This window comes from Pipistrellus kuhlii, unplaced genomic scaffold (assembly GCF_014108245.1).
Source record: "Pipistrellus kuhlii isolate mPipKuh1 unplaced genomic scaffold, mPipKuh1.p scaffold_m20_p_13, whole genome shotgun sequence".
Classification (NCBI taxonomy): Eukaryota; Metazoa; Chordata; class Mammalia; order Chiroptera; family Vespertilionidae; genus Pipistrellus; species Pipistrellus kuhlii.
Genome location: NW_023425438.1, coordinates 20,624,462 through 20,640,887, shown reverse-complemented (window position 1 = coordinate 20,640,887; position 16,426 = coordinate 20,624,462). Strand labels below are relative to the sequence as shown.

Below are 16,426 nucleotides of genomic sequence, written 5' to 3'. Positions count from 1 at the left end.
CTAAAAATTAACTAACTCATCCAAGGTCATACATCCAAAGAAGTGACCTAACCAAAACTCAGACCCAGGGCTGACTCCAAACCAGAACCCAATCAAGGAGTTTCTGGGAGTGACTAACCAACCCCACAGAATCTCGAATACTGAGGGGTTTGACTTTCTTTTTCCCTAGTAAATTATCCCTGGCAAGGAAGGCCTTTCCAGATAGTCAACTGAGCAGCTGCATGTGCCCTCATCCAGGTTTTCACGGGTTTTAGGAGGGAGCGAAATGTAAAATGCGTGGCCTCCACGAGGCTGAAATACGAAAGTGAGCGCGGGGTACGGTTTTCCTGAGGGCTTTCTACATCCCCTTAGGTGTCTACCCACCCCTACACAACGGGCGGCAAACTATCCGCGAGTGTTGCGGGGAAGCGCGGGCGGAGGAGGGTTCCCCGGACAAGCGCAGGGAAAACGACCTGCCGCCAGGCACAGTCGGCGCGGTCGCCAGGGCAGCGCGGCCGGCGGCGCAGCAACGGCAGAATCCGCACCGCGTCCCCGCGGCGGCGGCCGCTGCGAGCTCGAGTGACGCATTGCAGGTACAAACCGGCCAATCAGAGGCCGGCTCAACGTCGCTAACACACACACGCGTCTCTACGGCGATGCTCCTCCGCGCCGCAAAGTAGCGCCCCTCGGACGCCTCTTTTGGGCATTTTAACGGCTTCCCGGAGAATAAAAACCACTTACGTCACCCGTGTGTCCACTTCTCTTTACCCTTTGCGTCTTCGACCAAATAACTGCGGGTGATAAAGGGTTCTCGAGAAGAGTTTTGCCGAGGGAGTAGGGGGTGGGGGGGAGGTGCCTGGGGGAAAAGGCCGGGACTCGTTTGTGATATTCCGTTATCTGGCCTGCGGCGGAGGGATCCGGCGGAGGGAGGTGTTTATGAGGCGCTGGGGGCGGAGGGGGAGAATTAGTCCGAGTGGAGCGAGCGAGCTGACTGGTTGTGTAGTTACGTCTCGGAGACCGGTAGCGCTTGCAGCATGGTGAGTGCGTTGGTAGGCTGCTGGCGCTTGGCCTGTGGGGGAAAGAAGCTGAAGCGGATTGACTAAAAAGGAAAGGGGACTCGCTCCCCGGATACCTCCAGGGAGTGGTCTTTGCCCGCCCGAAGGCGCGCTAAGGCCTGGGGGCGCCCGCGGCGGTTGTGTCGCAGGTGCCCTCCCACCCCTATTCTCCTCAAGGATCTGCCCCCTGGGGCATGGGGAGGCCTGCAGCCCTGCTCCCGAGACGGTCGGGTCCTGGGGGCTCGGCCGAGTGAGGATGGATCCGGGTTGGGGGACAGCCCGGCACACGAGGAAGACGAACGAGTGGAAGGGCGGGCAGGCGGGCGGGGGGGAAGAAGCAGGAGCGCCAGAGCTTTGGGCCGGGCATCTCGAAAGGTCAGCCCCGGGGCCGGATTCAAAAGCCCCAACGGACGGTTAGCGCGGTTGCCAGGAAGCGCCTTTGTCCGCTGGTGGCCGCCATGCGCCGAGGAGGCGGGAGGGAGGGAGCGCGCGAGCCCGGGCGAGCGCCGCCGCCGCCGTTAGCCCGCAGCCTCCGCGCGCCGGGGGAGGGGGCGCCGGGGGCCGCGCGAGCGGGTGCGGCGCGCTGTGTGGGCCGAGTCCGCGCGGCGCGGGGAGCGGCAGGGGGTGGGGGGGCCGGAGCCGCCGCCGCCGCCGCCGCCCGCCCGGCTCGCGCCCCAGCTGCTGCGCTGGCACCTGCAGGGCTGCGGAGGTCCGGCGGCCGCGGCGCTGCGGGGCTGGCGCGTTGGGGATGGGGGTGGGGGAGGGTGGCCTGGAGCGCCTCCCCTCCCCCTCCCCCTCCCCCTCCGGTGGCGAGGAGGAAGCTCGGTGAATGCCGATTCCCCTCTTCCCCCTAATCTGGGTTCTCTGGGGCCTTTTTTTTTTTTTTTTTTTTAAACACTGTCCAGGCTGGACATTTAAAAATACAAATTATTTTTAAGTGGGTGACTTGATCGTCGGAGGAAATGAATTTTGTATCACGGAAGTCGGGCGCGCCCCCGAAGGGTACGCATCTTGTGAGAGAAAGCCCTCGGCCCCGGTTAGGGTCCGAAAGGCGTTTCCGATCTGCCCTTAGCCGCCCATGGAGAGCGGGCTCCGGATGGCCGTTGTGAAAGTCGGGCTGATTCTCATGTAACAACTGGAAGGATGCTTTTGAAAAGGGCCACCGGTGTGTCCTATTTTTGAGTAATCACGTGCGCTCCTCCTTGGGTCGGGGAACCACGACCACGCAACAGCATTGCCCGCTCCTGTTTCCCTCCAGAAGTTGCCAGATCTTCAATTGTTCCCTTTATTTGTGCAGTAATGGCTGTCAGATGCCGTAGTGTGATAGAAGAGTATTTGGAGGGCAGGGAATTTAAAAAAGCGATTTCCTGTCACTTGAGACCAGAATTTATGTTTAAAAAAAAAATCTAATGAGGGCGGTAATTGCAGTACTTATTTCGTGGTTCCTTCTGCCAAGTAATTACAGCGATGGGTGTGTCCAGGAGGCAAGGTGACATCTTAAACAAGAGTTTGCAATCCTTGCCAACTGAAACCTTCAGCCTTAATGGGTGTAGGGAAAGGACTTCATCCTGGTTAAAACTAGTGTTATTTAAGTGGGATGCACTCGTTCTGTACTGATATTTTTAAGTTATTTTATTAGGAGTTTGTATATGCTGGTTGAATTTACTGTTTTAGGTGAAAGTATATTATAGGTACGTAATCCAAGTTTAAATTGTGAGGTAAAATTTAAAATATTTTAAATGAAGGGTAAGATGTGTTTTTAGGTATAATTGAAAAAAATGGAATAGGTTTTTTTCCCATGGTGATGGGTAGAGCTTATCTATGCTTTCTTGGTTCTTTGCCCCAGTGATAAATTTTTTTAAGTTACTGTTTGCATCGTTGATGCTTTGGGGTTTTTTGTTTGTTAAATTGACGGTCATCATTAATTAATTGGGAAATTGTCCTCAGTTAACTATAATTATAAGACTTGGAGATTTAAAGTTAGAACTCTGACAAGTTAAAAGAAAAAAAAGTACATGAAAGTGGAATACTATTGCTCACATAGCTCAGGTTTACATATTGCTGATATATGCTTTGTGCAGGGGGGATTGCTTTAAGAAGACTTGAGGCCTGGGGTGGTTAGGTAAATAAAAGATGTGAAAAGGTAGAAAATGTTGTCATTTGTCTAAATAAATAATCATTATTCCATCAAACTGCAAAGAGATCTATTTCTGTTAGACTGAGGAAATTCACTATGACTCTATTAAAATGCAGGAAATTCTAGATTCAGCTAGAATGATCAAATTAGGCCCTTGGTAAAGGTCCTAATTTTTAAAAAGTAATTTGATGTTTTTTTGTTTTTTTTAATCCAGGATGCTATATATAGTAAGTACTATTCTACCAGTATTGTTTATGTAATTACTGAGCTAATTTAGAGACTACTTTTTATAAAGGTAAAAAACAAATACCTTTATTTCTGAAGTTGTAGGAAAATTTTAATTATGAAGCTTATATCTAAGTAGGACTTGGAAGAAACAGGAATGAATGAAGGATAGAAGTTTGTGTGCCATTTCAAGCCTATGGATTTATCCATTTTCTTGATAAGAATTTTGGATCATTTGTATAAAACCTTTCACTAGGTGAGCTCCAAGAGTACCCATACCTACTTTCGAGTGCCATTTAGGAAATATTTAATAGGGTACATAATGCATTCACTTCAGGTCACACCTAGTCTAGATTAGTGTTTCTCAATAGGTGAATAAATCACCTGTGGTTTTGAACCTGAGAGTGAGTATAGTAATGCCTGGAAGCTTTCTCTGGCATGACAAGAGCAGTAGGAAGCATTATATAAAGTGTAGAAATAGAGTAAGAACTAGTCAGTTCTATAGTGAATTATTTTTGACTGAGATAAATACACGTTATTGAGCTTGAGTTTTCCCAAAAGTATAATTCTTGTAATTCTAAGTAAGAAAATGTCATTCTCTATAGACAGAAATAAAAAACAAATTGATTGGTGTAGTTGGGAAAGACTTACAAATTAGAATGCTAGGGAGTTTGTGTTTGTGCTTTTAGTAGGTTTTAATCAGAACGTTGTTTGATATACAGATTTCTTTAGTAGTAAATATGAAAAACGTCTCTAAGTGTCTCTAAACACTCCAAACAAAAATCGCACAGTGCTTTTAGGCTACATGAGTAACTTAGGCTCCCATGTGCTTATTCTTGAAGCTCATCTGTGATCTTTTCTATGATTGCCTTTGCCTAGAGGTAGGGAGCTGGACAAGATGGTGTGTGACCATTAAATTTGGACTTGCCAAGGAAAATTGAAAAATTTCTGTTTTCTTTTATAGCTAACATCTTTGTTTCTTCTTGAGGCCTTCAGCTTTCTTATAAACGAGCTTCCCCAAAATCTTCCCCCAACCATGTTTTGAGAACAAACCCATTGTCTACCATTCTGCACATAGCCCATCAGCTTTCATACATGCTACATTGCCTTCCACATCTGTCCCTGGACTTCAACTGGTGGTTTCAGTTCGTGGAAATACATTTTCTCAGTTTAAAGTTTAACATGAAACGTGGTAGGCTTGTTGTAAAGGGCCTGATAATGCTGTGCATGTTTACCTTCTGTGTGGAAGTTGAACTAGTAAGGTTGGTTGTTAACATTGTAGGTTCTTTGATTTATTTATGTAAAATAATTATCACTAAACTCTTTGGGCCAACCTTTGACATAGCTTCTGATTTACTCTACACAATAACCCTGTTAGGCAGGTATTGTGTTAACAGATGAAGTTGACTGAGAGGTTGAGTAACATGTACAAAGTGTCATAACTATTAAGTTGCAAAGCACTGTGCTTTTTCCTGCCCCATACCATATTGCCCTTCCTTCAGAAATTATAGAAATCCTGCAAAATGAAATCAGACTAGAAGCAAATCTAGTGGGAAACCTTTTTTCTGCCAAGGGCCATTTGGACACTTATAACATTTGTGGGTCATATAAAATTTTCAACTTAAAAATTAACCTGCTTATTTTGCTTAAACATTTAATTGACTCACCCCTAATGCCTTGGCATGGCCCTACCAAATGATTTCTTAGGCCTGACATTCCCCATCCCTATAGCCTCTAACAAAGGAAACAACTCTGGATTCTCTGGATTTTAAATCTTTTCCTAGGGAAAACAATCTGGTTGATTTTAAACCAGATTGCTGGAGATAATTCATTTTATAAATTTCTGCATTTGAACTTATTGGCTCTTCAATTTTAATTACCAGGCGTTTGGTTTTTTTTTTTTCCTTTTTAATTTTATATATATATATATATATATATATATATATATAAAATTATAATATATATATAAAATTATATATTATATATATATAATATATAATTTTTATTTATTTATTTATTTTTTTTTTAGAGAGAGTTAGAAGCATCCATCAGGTGCCTCCTGCACACCCCCTAATGGGGATGTGCCGAAAACCAAGGTACATACCCTTCACGAGAATTGAACCTGAGACCCTTCAGTCTGCAGGTTGATGCTCTATCCACTGCGCCAAACTGGTTAGGGCTCCTTTTTAATTTTTAAGAATGGGAATGAGTTAATTGCATTGAGATCAAAGCGAGCAGGGAAAGAAACGTCTGCTTTGTTTCCTAAATATTGTCACACTGTCCCCTAGAGAAAATGTGATATTATTCTACATTAAGGTGTTACCCTTTCTGGCGGTCTTTTTATTTAAAAAGAATGAAACCAGGCATTCCTTTTATTTTCATACCAAAAGTGAATGGATTAATCATAGTATGTTTGACTTCATGTAGGTATACAATACTATTGTAGATAGAAGGCTATTGTCAGTGCCTCCAGAGCCACATAAACAGTTTTCATGGTTATGTATACTGATAAGCAGGGAAATGTCCAAAGATGAAGAACAAAGCCTTGATATTTTGCAAACATCCTTATATATTATGATGTACTCTGAATTTTAAACTTAGAGGCATTGGATATGACTAACACTTTAGCGTTTAATTCTCACTCTACTATCCTGTTTCCCTGAAAATAAGACAGTGTCTTATATTAATTTTTTCTCCCAAAGTTGCGCTAGGTCTTATTTTCAGGGGATGTCTTATCTCCGGGGAAACACGGTAGCTAATTAATACCCATGCCCTGAAATACAATCTGAGTCTGTCTTTCCCCTTTTGTAAGATAAGGCATAAGAAAACCATTATTTGGTTACTATGAAGACTGAATAAGAACAACATATAAAATGGTTTTTGCAAATGCCTGAAAATAAGTTTTTGTTTTTTTTAAAGCAAGAACCAGTAACTTTATCCATGTGCTAAAGACATCACAAATCTTAGGCTCACTTTGGGATTTCAAAAGTCAAGAGAAGATGAGGCTGGACTTAACATTTGGTAAATAATGTAATTCAAATGTTCAGAATCCTGCATTCTCTGCAGTTGCCTGGCAGGTGAAGAGGAGTAAAAACTGGTAGCCTTCATGTTGCCCACCCAAGACAGTAGGTTTTAATCTTTTTAATAATGGGAGTTTTGCTTAATTTTGAGGTTTAGAAAACAACTTTCATGTCCAAATTATGTGTTTAGCCATTTATGGGGCAATTTTGAATATAGTCCTTGGGCATTACTTTTGGTTCAATGGAGATTTCTGGTAATAATTTTATATCTACTAGAGGTGAGCTTAAGTTGAGGTATGCTAATTTTGAAAAGGAAACAATTATTCTATTGGGTTCTATCTTTAATTTAGAATAACTCCAGTTGAACTTTCAGTGTTCCAGATTTTTTTTTTTTTCCAATTTGTGTAAAATTTACTTTCAAACATATTCTGAAATATTTTCCTTATCTTAAATCTGGGCTCAAGACTGTTTAACTTAGAATGTAAACCAGATGTATGCGTTCTCCATCTATCTTTTGTGCTTGTTGCTGGTACTAAGAAATGTTGAACTAAATGAAGTTTATGGTACATGCTGAACTTCAAAAACTTTAAAACTTGTTTTTGTAACTGCTAACCTACATAGTCTCAAGTCACTTACCTATTTTCTTGATCTCTTTGTAGGCTGACCAACTGACTGAAGAGCAGATTGCAGGTGAGAAATACTTTGCCTGATTGTACCCACTGGATTTTATTATAAACTTAAGAGCAATCCAAAATAAGATAGTTGTACGTAAGAATTGACTTTGCTCTATATAGTACATAGTAAATGGCTGTAATGTAGTACAGTAATTGAACCTGCTTTGGCAAGTGAAAAGGTAAACTTGCCTGAGAAAGATGTGTGGGGCTAACTGTAATTAAAGACGTGGTTTTAGGCTATTTTTAGACATATTTGGAGCCAGTGGTCTTTTGTTGTTGATTATCTTTAAAACATGAATTCTAAGCAGTTTTTAATACTTTAACTCCAAATCAAGTCTCTACTAGAGGGCAACGTCATGTAACCAATAGGAAATTTGAAATGTGGAATCAGAAGATGAACATTGAATTTATGTCATTGTGAAATAACTAATTTTAACCGTATTATAGAATTGCATATATAGTCAGGGAATAAACATTTTTTTCCAATGAAAAACCTAGATCTAAAGGTTAGCATTCTATTTTACACATGTAATTCTGTCTTAAAAAGTAGTGACAGCTAATATTTAAATGAGCTTCTTAAATCTTATCTTCTTTATGTTGTCTTTATGTAATACCATTAAACATTAGTATTTTTTATTTTATCCTAATACTTTGAGATGTCTGATTAAAATGTTTTGGAAACTTGCTAATGTTTTGCTTTTTTCATGCAATATTGAAATATCTCTCAAATTCTACTCCTTTACTTCACATTAGAGGGTTTTGTTAACACAAGCATCAAGCAGTTTTAACTGCTACAATTTTCCTGGTAGGCAAGGAGTTTGAAGTGCTCAGAAACACTGAAGTATTTAAAAAATATATATATTTTTATTGATTTCAGAGAGGGAGAAAGAGAGAGTAACATCAATTAATGAGGGCGAATTATTGATCAGCTGCCTCCTTCATGCCCCCATTGGGAATCAAGCCTGAAATCCCAGTATGTGCCCTGACTGGAAATCGAACCATCTTGGTTCAAAGGTCAACATTCAACCACTGAGCCACCCTGGCTGGGCTGAAGCATTTTTTAATACTAGAGAAAATTGAGAAACACAGCTAGAACTCAACTATATAGCCCATTTAAAGTAATCCCTTCCCACCCCTATAAATACAAATTTGGAGGAGCCAGACATCACTAATCTCAAATAGTCATCATGAATATTATTTGATAGGATTATATAAGATAGAAAGCTATTAGCATTAAGGATAAAATTTATGCATGTTTTATTTTTACTTGCCTTGTGAATTTGATTTAAACCTGGAATTTTTTTTTCTAGGATTGGTAAATTGCATGTTGGTTTATATTATTTTTAAATGTATCAATGAAATGTAAAATTACTCTGAAATAGTTTTTAATATATCCTTCAGGAACTGACCTCTGGGCTATCTGATATTTCCATTCTTAAACTCTTACATTCTCTGATACATCTGGCCTCCCTCTCTGCCCACTTAGGTAGTTGTGCCTATTGTACACAGCAAAAATGTTCCCTTAGAAAATGTGTTAGTCAAAGTGCCTGTCACAGAGTTGGTGCTCATTATTGCCTTCCCAAACACACTCTTTAAAGAAAAATTGTATCTGTGAGATATAAGAATCTTCAATGACTGTTACAACATTTTTATCAAGAACAGTTGTAGTTCATTGGAATATTGTCTTTAAGATAAATTCTGTCATTTCATTGACTTGAATCATACAATTAAATTTCAAGTGGGAATGGAGGAAAATATTGAAGATTCTCTCCCTATCCTGCCTTTTCCTAAGCTTTTAAAGGTGCTTCTCAAACCCCAGGTTTTAATAAAACTCTAAATTTTTAGGTTAGAGGAACCAAAGCTTTTATGCTGCTAATAAAAACCCTGTGAGAACAGTGACCTTTTTATTTTCTCTATATTCCCAATGATTTCCACATAGTAAGGACTGAGTAAATATTTCTTTAAGGAATAAGTTTTTTATTTTCAAAGAGGACTATGACACAAAAAGTGTTCTAGAACACTACCTACCCTATCATAAGAATTATTCTGCTTCCAAAAATCCCTTCCTAAATTTGGTATGTTTCAATGTCCATCTTTGAGGTAGGTAAACACAGATTTTGTCTTTATCTGGTAAATTATAATCACTGATGCATTATAACTATAAGGGTAAGAGAGTTGGTCACATCCACTTGGTGACTAGTAACATCCTAGCATCTAAGACCTAATTGTTGAATGTTAAGCTTTATACATGTAATGCAGCATTGAATATACTAAAGTACTTTTTAAAGCTATTTTATCTTTATGTGACAATCACTACTTCAGATTTATTTAGAGATTTTAATAGCAAGTAAAGAAAAAAAGCTTGCTTGTTGTTTAGGTGGTTACTATAATTGTTTACATTACCTAGTCTTAAAGAGCAATCTAGAATAGTCTTAGTATGATTTCACAAGTTAATTTTATTTGACTCTGCCATGATGTCATTAGTAGTTGACATTTAGAGGACTAATTAAAAAAATGTAACAAGAATTTTTTTTTTTTTAAAGAAATTTGTGCCTAAACTGTCATTGAACTTTCAGTCTCAAGGTCCAGTGTAGGGATAAAACTTGGTTGATGAAATGTATTAACTGTACTGTTTAAAACAAAAATTACAGAGTGCCAACAAATGTCTCATATATGATCTTTAAAAAGGGATTAAACTAAATATATAAAAGTTAGTAGGCATACAGCGGGGAGGGGAGGAGGATCTGGGGGAGATAATAGATCAACCGAAGGACTTCTATACATGCATATAAGTACAACCAATGGACATAAAACTCTGGGGAGGGAGGGAGGGGGGCAAAAAAAAATCAATAAAATATGTTTTAAAAAATTAATTAATTAATTAAAAAAAGTTAGTAGGCATTTGATTTTTCTTTAGTTGTAATTGTTTATTGATAACCTGTTTTAATAAAATTATAAACTTATATAATATAAATAATTGGAAAAGGGTCTGGGATTGCTGATGAACATATAAAATGTAAATAAGTTTCCTGAAATTTTCAACTTAGGCATAAGTAGAATGGATTTAGAGGAAGGTCCTGTCATTGTGTTAAAGATCCTATTCTGTGTGACATTAAGGACCTGTTTTCTTATTGTGTATTTAGTACTGGGTTTATATTTGAAATTATTCCTGAGAATTACTGTTTAAAACAGGGTTCGGCAAACTATGGCTCATGAGCCACATGCGCTCTTTGGCCTCTTGAAGTTTTAGCAAAGGCCAGCTTAGGAGTACCCTAATTAAGTTAATAACAATGTACCTACCTATATAGTTTAAGTTTAAAAAATTTGGCTCTCAAAAGAAATGTCAATTGTCCTACTGTTCATTTGGCTCGGTTGACTAATGAGTTTGCCGACCACTGGTTTAGAAGGACATGCTTCTGTGCATGAAGATTATGCTAGTTTTGAAGTACAGGTAGTGAGCTATACAGGCAGATGAATTTAAATGGTACTTTGAGTTTATTATTTCAAGGAATTTTTATAGGTATATCTGGCTCTTTAAGAGTTATTAGATTTTAAAACTTATTGAAACTTAGAATACACACATATAAATTAACACTATGCATCTTCTAGAATTTGGCTTTAAGTTAAATCATAACCTATTGTATATAATAAAACCCTAATATGCAAATTGACTTGATGGTGGAAAGACTGGTCACTATGATATGCATTGACCACCGGGGGGCAGATGCTCAATGCAGTGCTGCTCCCATGGCTGTACCTCTCGGGGGATGCCCGACTGCTAGCTTAGGCCGCTCCCCCAAGGGTCCCCAACTGTGAGAGGGTGCAGGCTGGACTGAGGAACTGCCTCCCCAATGCATGAATGTTGTGCACCGGGCTGCTAGTAGTAAAATAATAATAGATACACATTGTGAATTTCGCACATAATGGTGGTGTTAAATGATGCCTGCAGCTAAGTGTTACAGTAGAGAATGTAGTATAAACAAATACAATTCTCCAAGTCCTTTAATTTTCTTGTAGCCTAAGTTATTAGGTGATAGATGCAATGTGTTCAAACCCTAGTAATGGTTTGCATATTTCTAGACATTATTTCTATATCCTGTTTTTAAAAAACAAAAAACAAAAAAAAAACCCTTAGAAATGTTTTAATCAAATTCTGCTATTTGTGGGGTTTATTGATCTATTTTTGTCATTGGATTGATCTATATTACTATTGTATACTATTTTCATAACATCAATGAGTAATTTGGTATTAGATGATTTCCTCTGAAAACAAGTATGATTTAAACAAATGGAACTCTGTTACAATGCAGCAAACCACAACTAGTCAGTGATATCTGATTTAAACTAAGCAATTGAAAGATTTTAAGCGGAATAAGCTGAAGCAAGTAATATGGTAATCAAAAAAGGCAAATAGGCTCTGGCCAGTGGTTAGAGTGTCGGCTGAAGGACCAAAGGATCTCGGGTTCTATTCCTAGTCAAGGGCACATACCTGGGTTGCAGGTATAAAGAAACCAGGTAGGCTATCATAATTGTCCAGGCAAAAGGTGATGGTGCCATTATTGGTTGTAATGATGAAAAAATAATCTATTATTTAAACAGCAGATTTCAACAGGAGTTGTTGACAGATTTTTAGGGGAAGAGTTTTCTTGCTTTAAGTCAGCCAGAGGAGATGTCTGTCCTGTAGGAAGTCAAGAAATAAAGGATATTGTGTTATTGAGAGAGATGCAAAGGCCAGCTTAGGAGTAGTACCCTAATTAAGTTAATAACAATGTACCTACCTATATAGTTTAAGTTTAAAAAATTTGGCTCTAAGACATGAATGCATCATCATAAGTGGGCATAGATGAAATGGGCAAGGAGTGAAGAAAGGGTAAGAGAGTTGATCACATCTACTTACAAGAAACAAGGAACCAAAAGCCTTTGACATTAGAAGGTAGGATATAAATTAAAGTACTATTATGGAGAAGTTTGAGGGGGTTTTGTGTAATTTTGGATACTGCAGGAAAATGACATCATCATTCTCTTAATATTCATTAAGTTCTTACTTGCCAGACATAGTTTTGAGTGCTTTACATGTAGTGATTATGTTCTTAAAATAAGGAATTAGATACAGTTATCCCTATTTAAAAAAAATGAGCAACCTGAGGCAGAATAAGGGTCTAGTAACTTAATTTGCTAGAGGTTACATTTCTAGTAAGTAACAGAGCTGGGATTTTTAACCTAGGCAGTTGAGTTTCAAAGTCTGATTTGGCATTTCTATGCTTTATGGCCTCACATACTGACTGACACATGCTCGCTGGATTAGGCACTTCAGTCGTTCTTGGTTAACCTAGTATTTTCAGCTGATGAGCTGGAGCCGGTAGCAATTGTAATAGTTGATTGATAGAGAAGAAATGGATATGAGTAGTGGTGCCTTCCAGAATTTGGGGAGAGGTAAGGATAGAGACAAAAAAAAAAAAAAAAAATATATATATATATATATATATATATATATACACACACACACACACACACACACACACACACACACACACACACAAAATCACACTAAGGTTTGAATTTAGTTTTAGGCAAAGACATAAAGATAGATAAATTAATGGCAAAATCAGTAGAATGGAAGAGATTGTGATAAATGAAACTTGGAGGTGTGTGGACTGGAGCAAGGATAGACAGGGGATAAATAGACTTGTCCTGTAAGAGGAGGCACACAATTTCTTAAATATGTATCAGGTATATATTTTCAAATGTTCTAGATATGTTTGGAGAGCATATGGCCCCTTGAACTTAGAAACTGCTTTTGTATTTGATTGAAAAAGGAAGTAGCTTACTTGAAAAGTACTAGGTTTTGCTAGCTCAATTATATGACCTTGCACTGTCAGACTTAATCTCTGCTTTAGTTTCTCTGTAAAATAAATGGTAAACCAGGTATTGTGGACTGTCACTCAGATTAGTTTCCCATGTAATCTGCTGGTGAAATAAAAGTAATGCCATTTTGTAAGATCTTAGTTTTAGGCAATAATATATTTCACTCTAAGTTTGGAGTTATATAATCTAAAGGAAGGTCTAAAATATCTTTGTTCTCAGTAATAGCTAAACCTGGCCATTCATATTTTGATCATCCCGTTAACATCAATATAAACGATTTGGTGATAGACTCTTCTGTCTAACAGAAAAGATAACTTAGTCTATTAGCATATTCTGAATAACGTGGTTTTTTTTTAAATTTAGAATTGTGTTCTACAGTGCAGCTTTAACAGAAAATAGGGAAGCCAGTCATTTGGGGTTTTGATTCTTTTCCTTTTTAAACATAGAATAATAAGGGTCTAGATATTGCAGTACCCTGTAAGATTTTAGATGAAAAAAAATTCCTGGTAGATCAATATGAGCATATACTGGTATGATTATCTAAAGATGTTTAAAATGCCAGAAGTGGCTTTCCCATCTAAAACCTTCAGAAATGAAAATTCCATGTCAGGTGCTATCTTCATATATAGCTTTAAGAGTTGATTAATACATTTCATTTAGGAGGTTATTCTTTGTGTTAACCTGTACATTTGGATTGTGGTCTCTCAAACAGAATTCAAAGAAGCATTTTCACTATTTGACAAGGATGGTGATGGAACTATAACAACAAAGGAATTGGGAACTGTAATGAGGTCTCTTGGGCAGAATCCCACAGAAGCAGAGTTACAGGACATGATAAATGAAGTGGATGCTGATGGTAAGTCTGTAATTTTTGGGCTGGGGGGTGGTTTGAAGTGACATTTTAATTCTATGATGATGATTCAACAAAACAAACCATTTCAGGTAATGGCACAATCGACTTCCCAGAATTTCTGACAATGATGGCAAGAAAAATGAAAGACACAGACAGTGAAGAAGAAATTCGAGAAGCATTCCGCGTGTTTGATAAGGTAGGTTTTCAGGGGCTGGATTTCTTAATTTTAATTTGAGGATGAAATGAAGATAACTTCAGTATAAACTCCGATTTCCTAGTAATATGATTGCATAATTCTTGTGGCAAAGCTGGTATCACTTGGTTTTGACATAGTGCTTGGATCTCAGTGATGTTTAATTTATAGGTCAGTTGTTAGTAGATTCTTTTTACTTTGGGTGGATTTCTAAAGTATGTTTTTCTAATGTGAAATTTAGTAAACTTTGATTCCAACTTTATGATCTTAAGTATTTTAATGACTTTTCTAGGATGGCAATGGCTATATTAGTGCAGCAGAGCTTCGCCATGTGATGACAAACCTTGGGGAGAAGTTAACAGATGAAGAGGTTGATGAAATGATCAGGGAAGCAGATATTGATGGTGATGGTCAAGTAAACTATGAAGGTAAGTCTCACTGTCACCCGTCTCATTCTCTGATTTGACCTTACATTTAGAGGTAGTAGGTAATCTGATAGGTCAAAATTACTAATTTCCTTACCCTATGAAGATGTTAAAACTATATTTTCTAACCTTTTGGTATTTAGAATGTGTGTACAGACTAGGCAACACTTCCTGTTACCTGAGAACATTTTAGAGCTATTTATTAGGCCCTACCCCTATACTTGGGACCTGCGATTTAACAGGATTCCTGGTGGTTGATTTTATATGCACATTCAAGTTTGAGAATTCTATGCTAAACTGTGCTAAAACAATTTTTGTATAATGTTTGTGAAACAATTAGAAAAGCTTCAAACTTAAGTTCAGGATCCTCAACATGAAATTAAGGTGACTTTCTTTTCTTTGATTCCCTTCTTCTACTTAACAGATTTAGTCTGAAACTGGTTTACATATACTTCAAATTAAGAAGTATCATTTGTAATACTAAACTAAGCAAGAATACTTTTTTATAATAGCTATCTAAAGCATTAATTTGGTTTGTTAATAATTTTGGTTTATGAAGTTCCAGCTTTGGCAGTTAGCTTTTCTCAGTACTTTATAATTTTGAGGAAAGAAAGGGGAATAGAGATTGCTCAGTGATTGAGTAAATGTGATTGATTTTGTTGATCTTTTGCCACTGACTGGCTCAACTTTTTGTGTATTTCTTCTTTTTCAGAGTTTGTACAAATGATGACAGCAAAGTGAAGATATTGTACAGAATGTGTTAAATTTCTTGTACAAAATTGTTTATTTGCCTTTTCTTTGTTTGTAACTTATCTGTAAAAGGTTTCCCCTACTGTCAAAAAAAAATATGCATGTATAGTAATTAGGACTTCATTCCTCCATGTTTTCTTCCCTTATCTTACTGTTATTGTCCTGAAACCTTATTTTAGAAAATTGATCAAGTAACATGTTGCATGTGGCTTACTCTGGATATATCTAAGCCCTTCTGCACATCTAAACTTAGATGGAGTTGGTCAAATGAGGGAACATCTGGTTATGCCTTTTTTTAAGTAGTTTTCTTTAGGAACTGTCAGCATGTTGTTGTTGAAGTGTGGAGTTGTAACTCTGCGTGGACTATGGACAGTCAACAATATGTACTTAAAAGTTGCACTATTGCAAAACGGGTGTATTATCCAGGTACTCGTACACTATTTTTTTGTACTGCTGGTCCTGTACCAGAAACATTTTCTTTTATTGTTACTTGCTTTTTAAACTTTGTTTAGCCACTTAAAGAAAATCTGCTTATGGCACAATTTGCCTCAAATCCATTCCAAGTTGTATATTTGTTTTCCAATAAAAAAAAATTTTACCCAACTGTTGCTCTGAATCTGAGTCATTTAATTAACTTTGGGTTTAATAATTTTGAGAATCAAATTAAGAACACAATCTAAATCTGGGAGGGGGTGTTAAGTTTTAATCTCTATTTCCTAATGTTTTACTCATTGTGTTTTTAAAATATATTTTATTAATTTCAGGGAGGAAAAGAAGGAGAGAGAGCTAGAAACATTGATGATGGAATAATTGATTAGCTGCCTTCTGCACGTGCTCCACCGGGGACTGAGCCCACAACCTGGGCATGTACCCGGACTGGGAATTGAACTCTGACCTCCTGGTTCATAGATTCACACTCAAGTATGATGATTAGCTCATTCGGGCCAAGGCTAATTTTAAACCTTACTTTCAAATTTTTACCATATTACCTATTCTTTATTAGCAGGGTTGTGGTAATTGATAATTATTTTCTCAGTACAATCTGTAGCATGTTTGCTCTCATAACAAAACCATCAACTATTGTAGTTAAAATTGATCCTGGAATGTAATTTTAAAGATCTGATGCATAGCAAAAGCTTACCAAGCTCTACTTAGTGCTGTATCATCAAAGAAAAATGCTTGTTATGATCACTTTTAAACTTTTCCCAGTGGTATTATGTAACACAATGTTTTCTTAGGACATTTTGTTT

The 16,426-nt window shown here is 37.9% G+C and overlaps 1 protein-coding gene and 1 long non-coding RNA gene across 2 annotated transcripts; both read left to right on the top strand.

The window, feature by feature from the left end:
- Window positions 1-887: 887 nt before the first annotated feature.
- On the top strand, window positions 888-15,779 carry CALM2 (calmodulin 2). Its single transcript, XM_036435240.2, has 6 exons — window positions 888-1,016; window positions 7,076-7,106; window positions 13,668-13,811; window positions 13,898-14,004; window positions 14,294-14,429; window positions 15,139-15,779. Exons 1-6 carry the CDS (start codon window positions 1,014-1,016, stop codon window positions 15,165-15,167), a joined length of 450 nt encoding a protein of 149 aa, XP_036291133.1. The 5' UTR covers window positions 888-1,013; the 3' UTR covers window positions 15,168-15,779.
- Window positions 9,948-11,465, top strand: LOC123652214. Its single transcript, XR_006741414.1, has 2 exons — window positions 9,948-10,283; window positions 10,495-11,465. It is a non-coding gene; the product is annotated as an uncharacterized LOC123652214 (long non-coding RNA).
- Window positions 15,780-16,426: the final 647 nt, after the last annotated feature.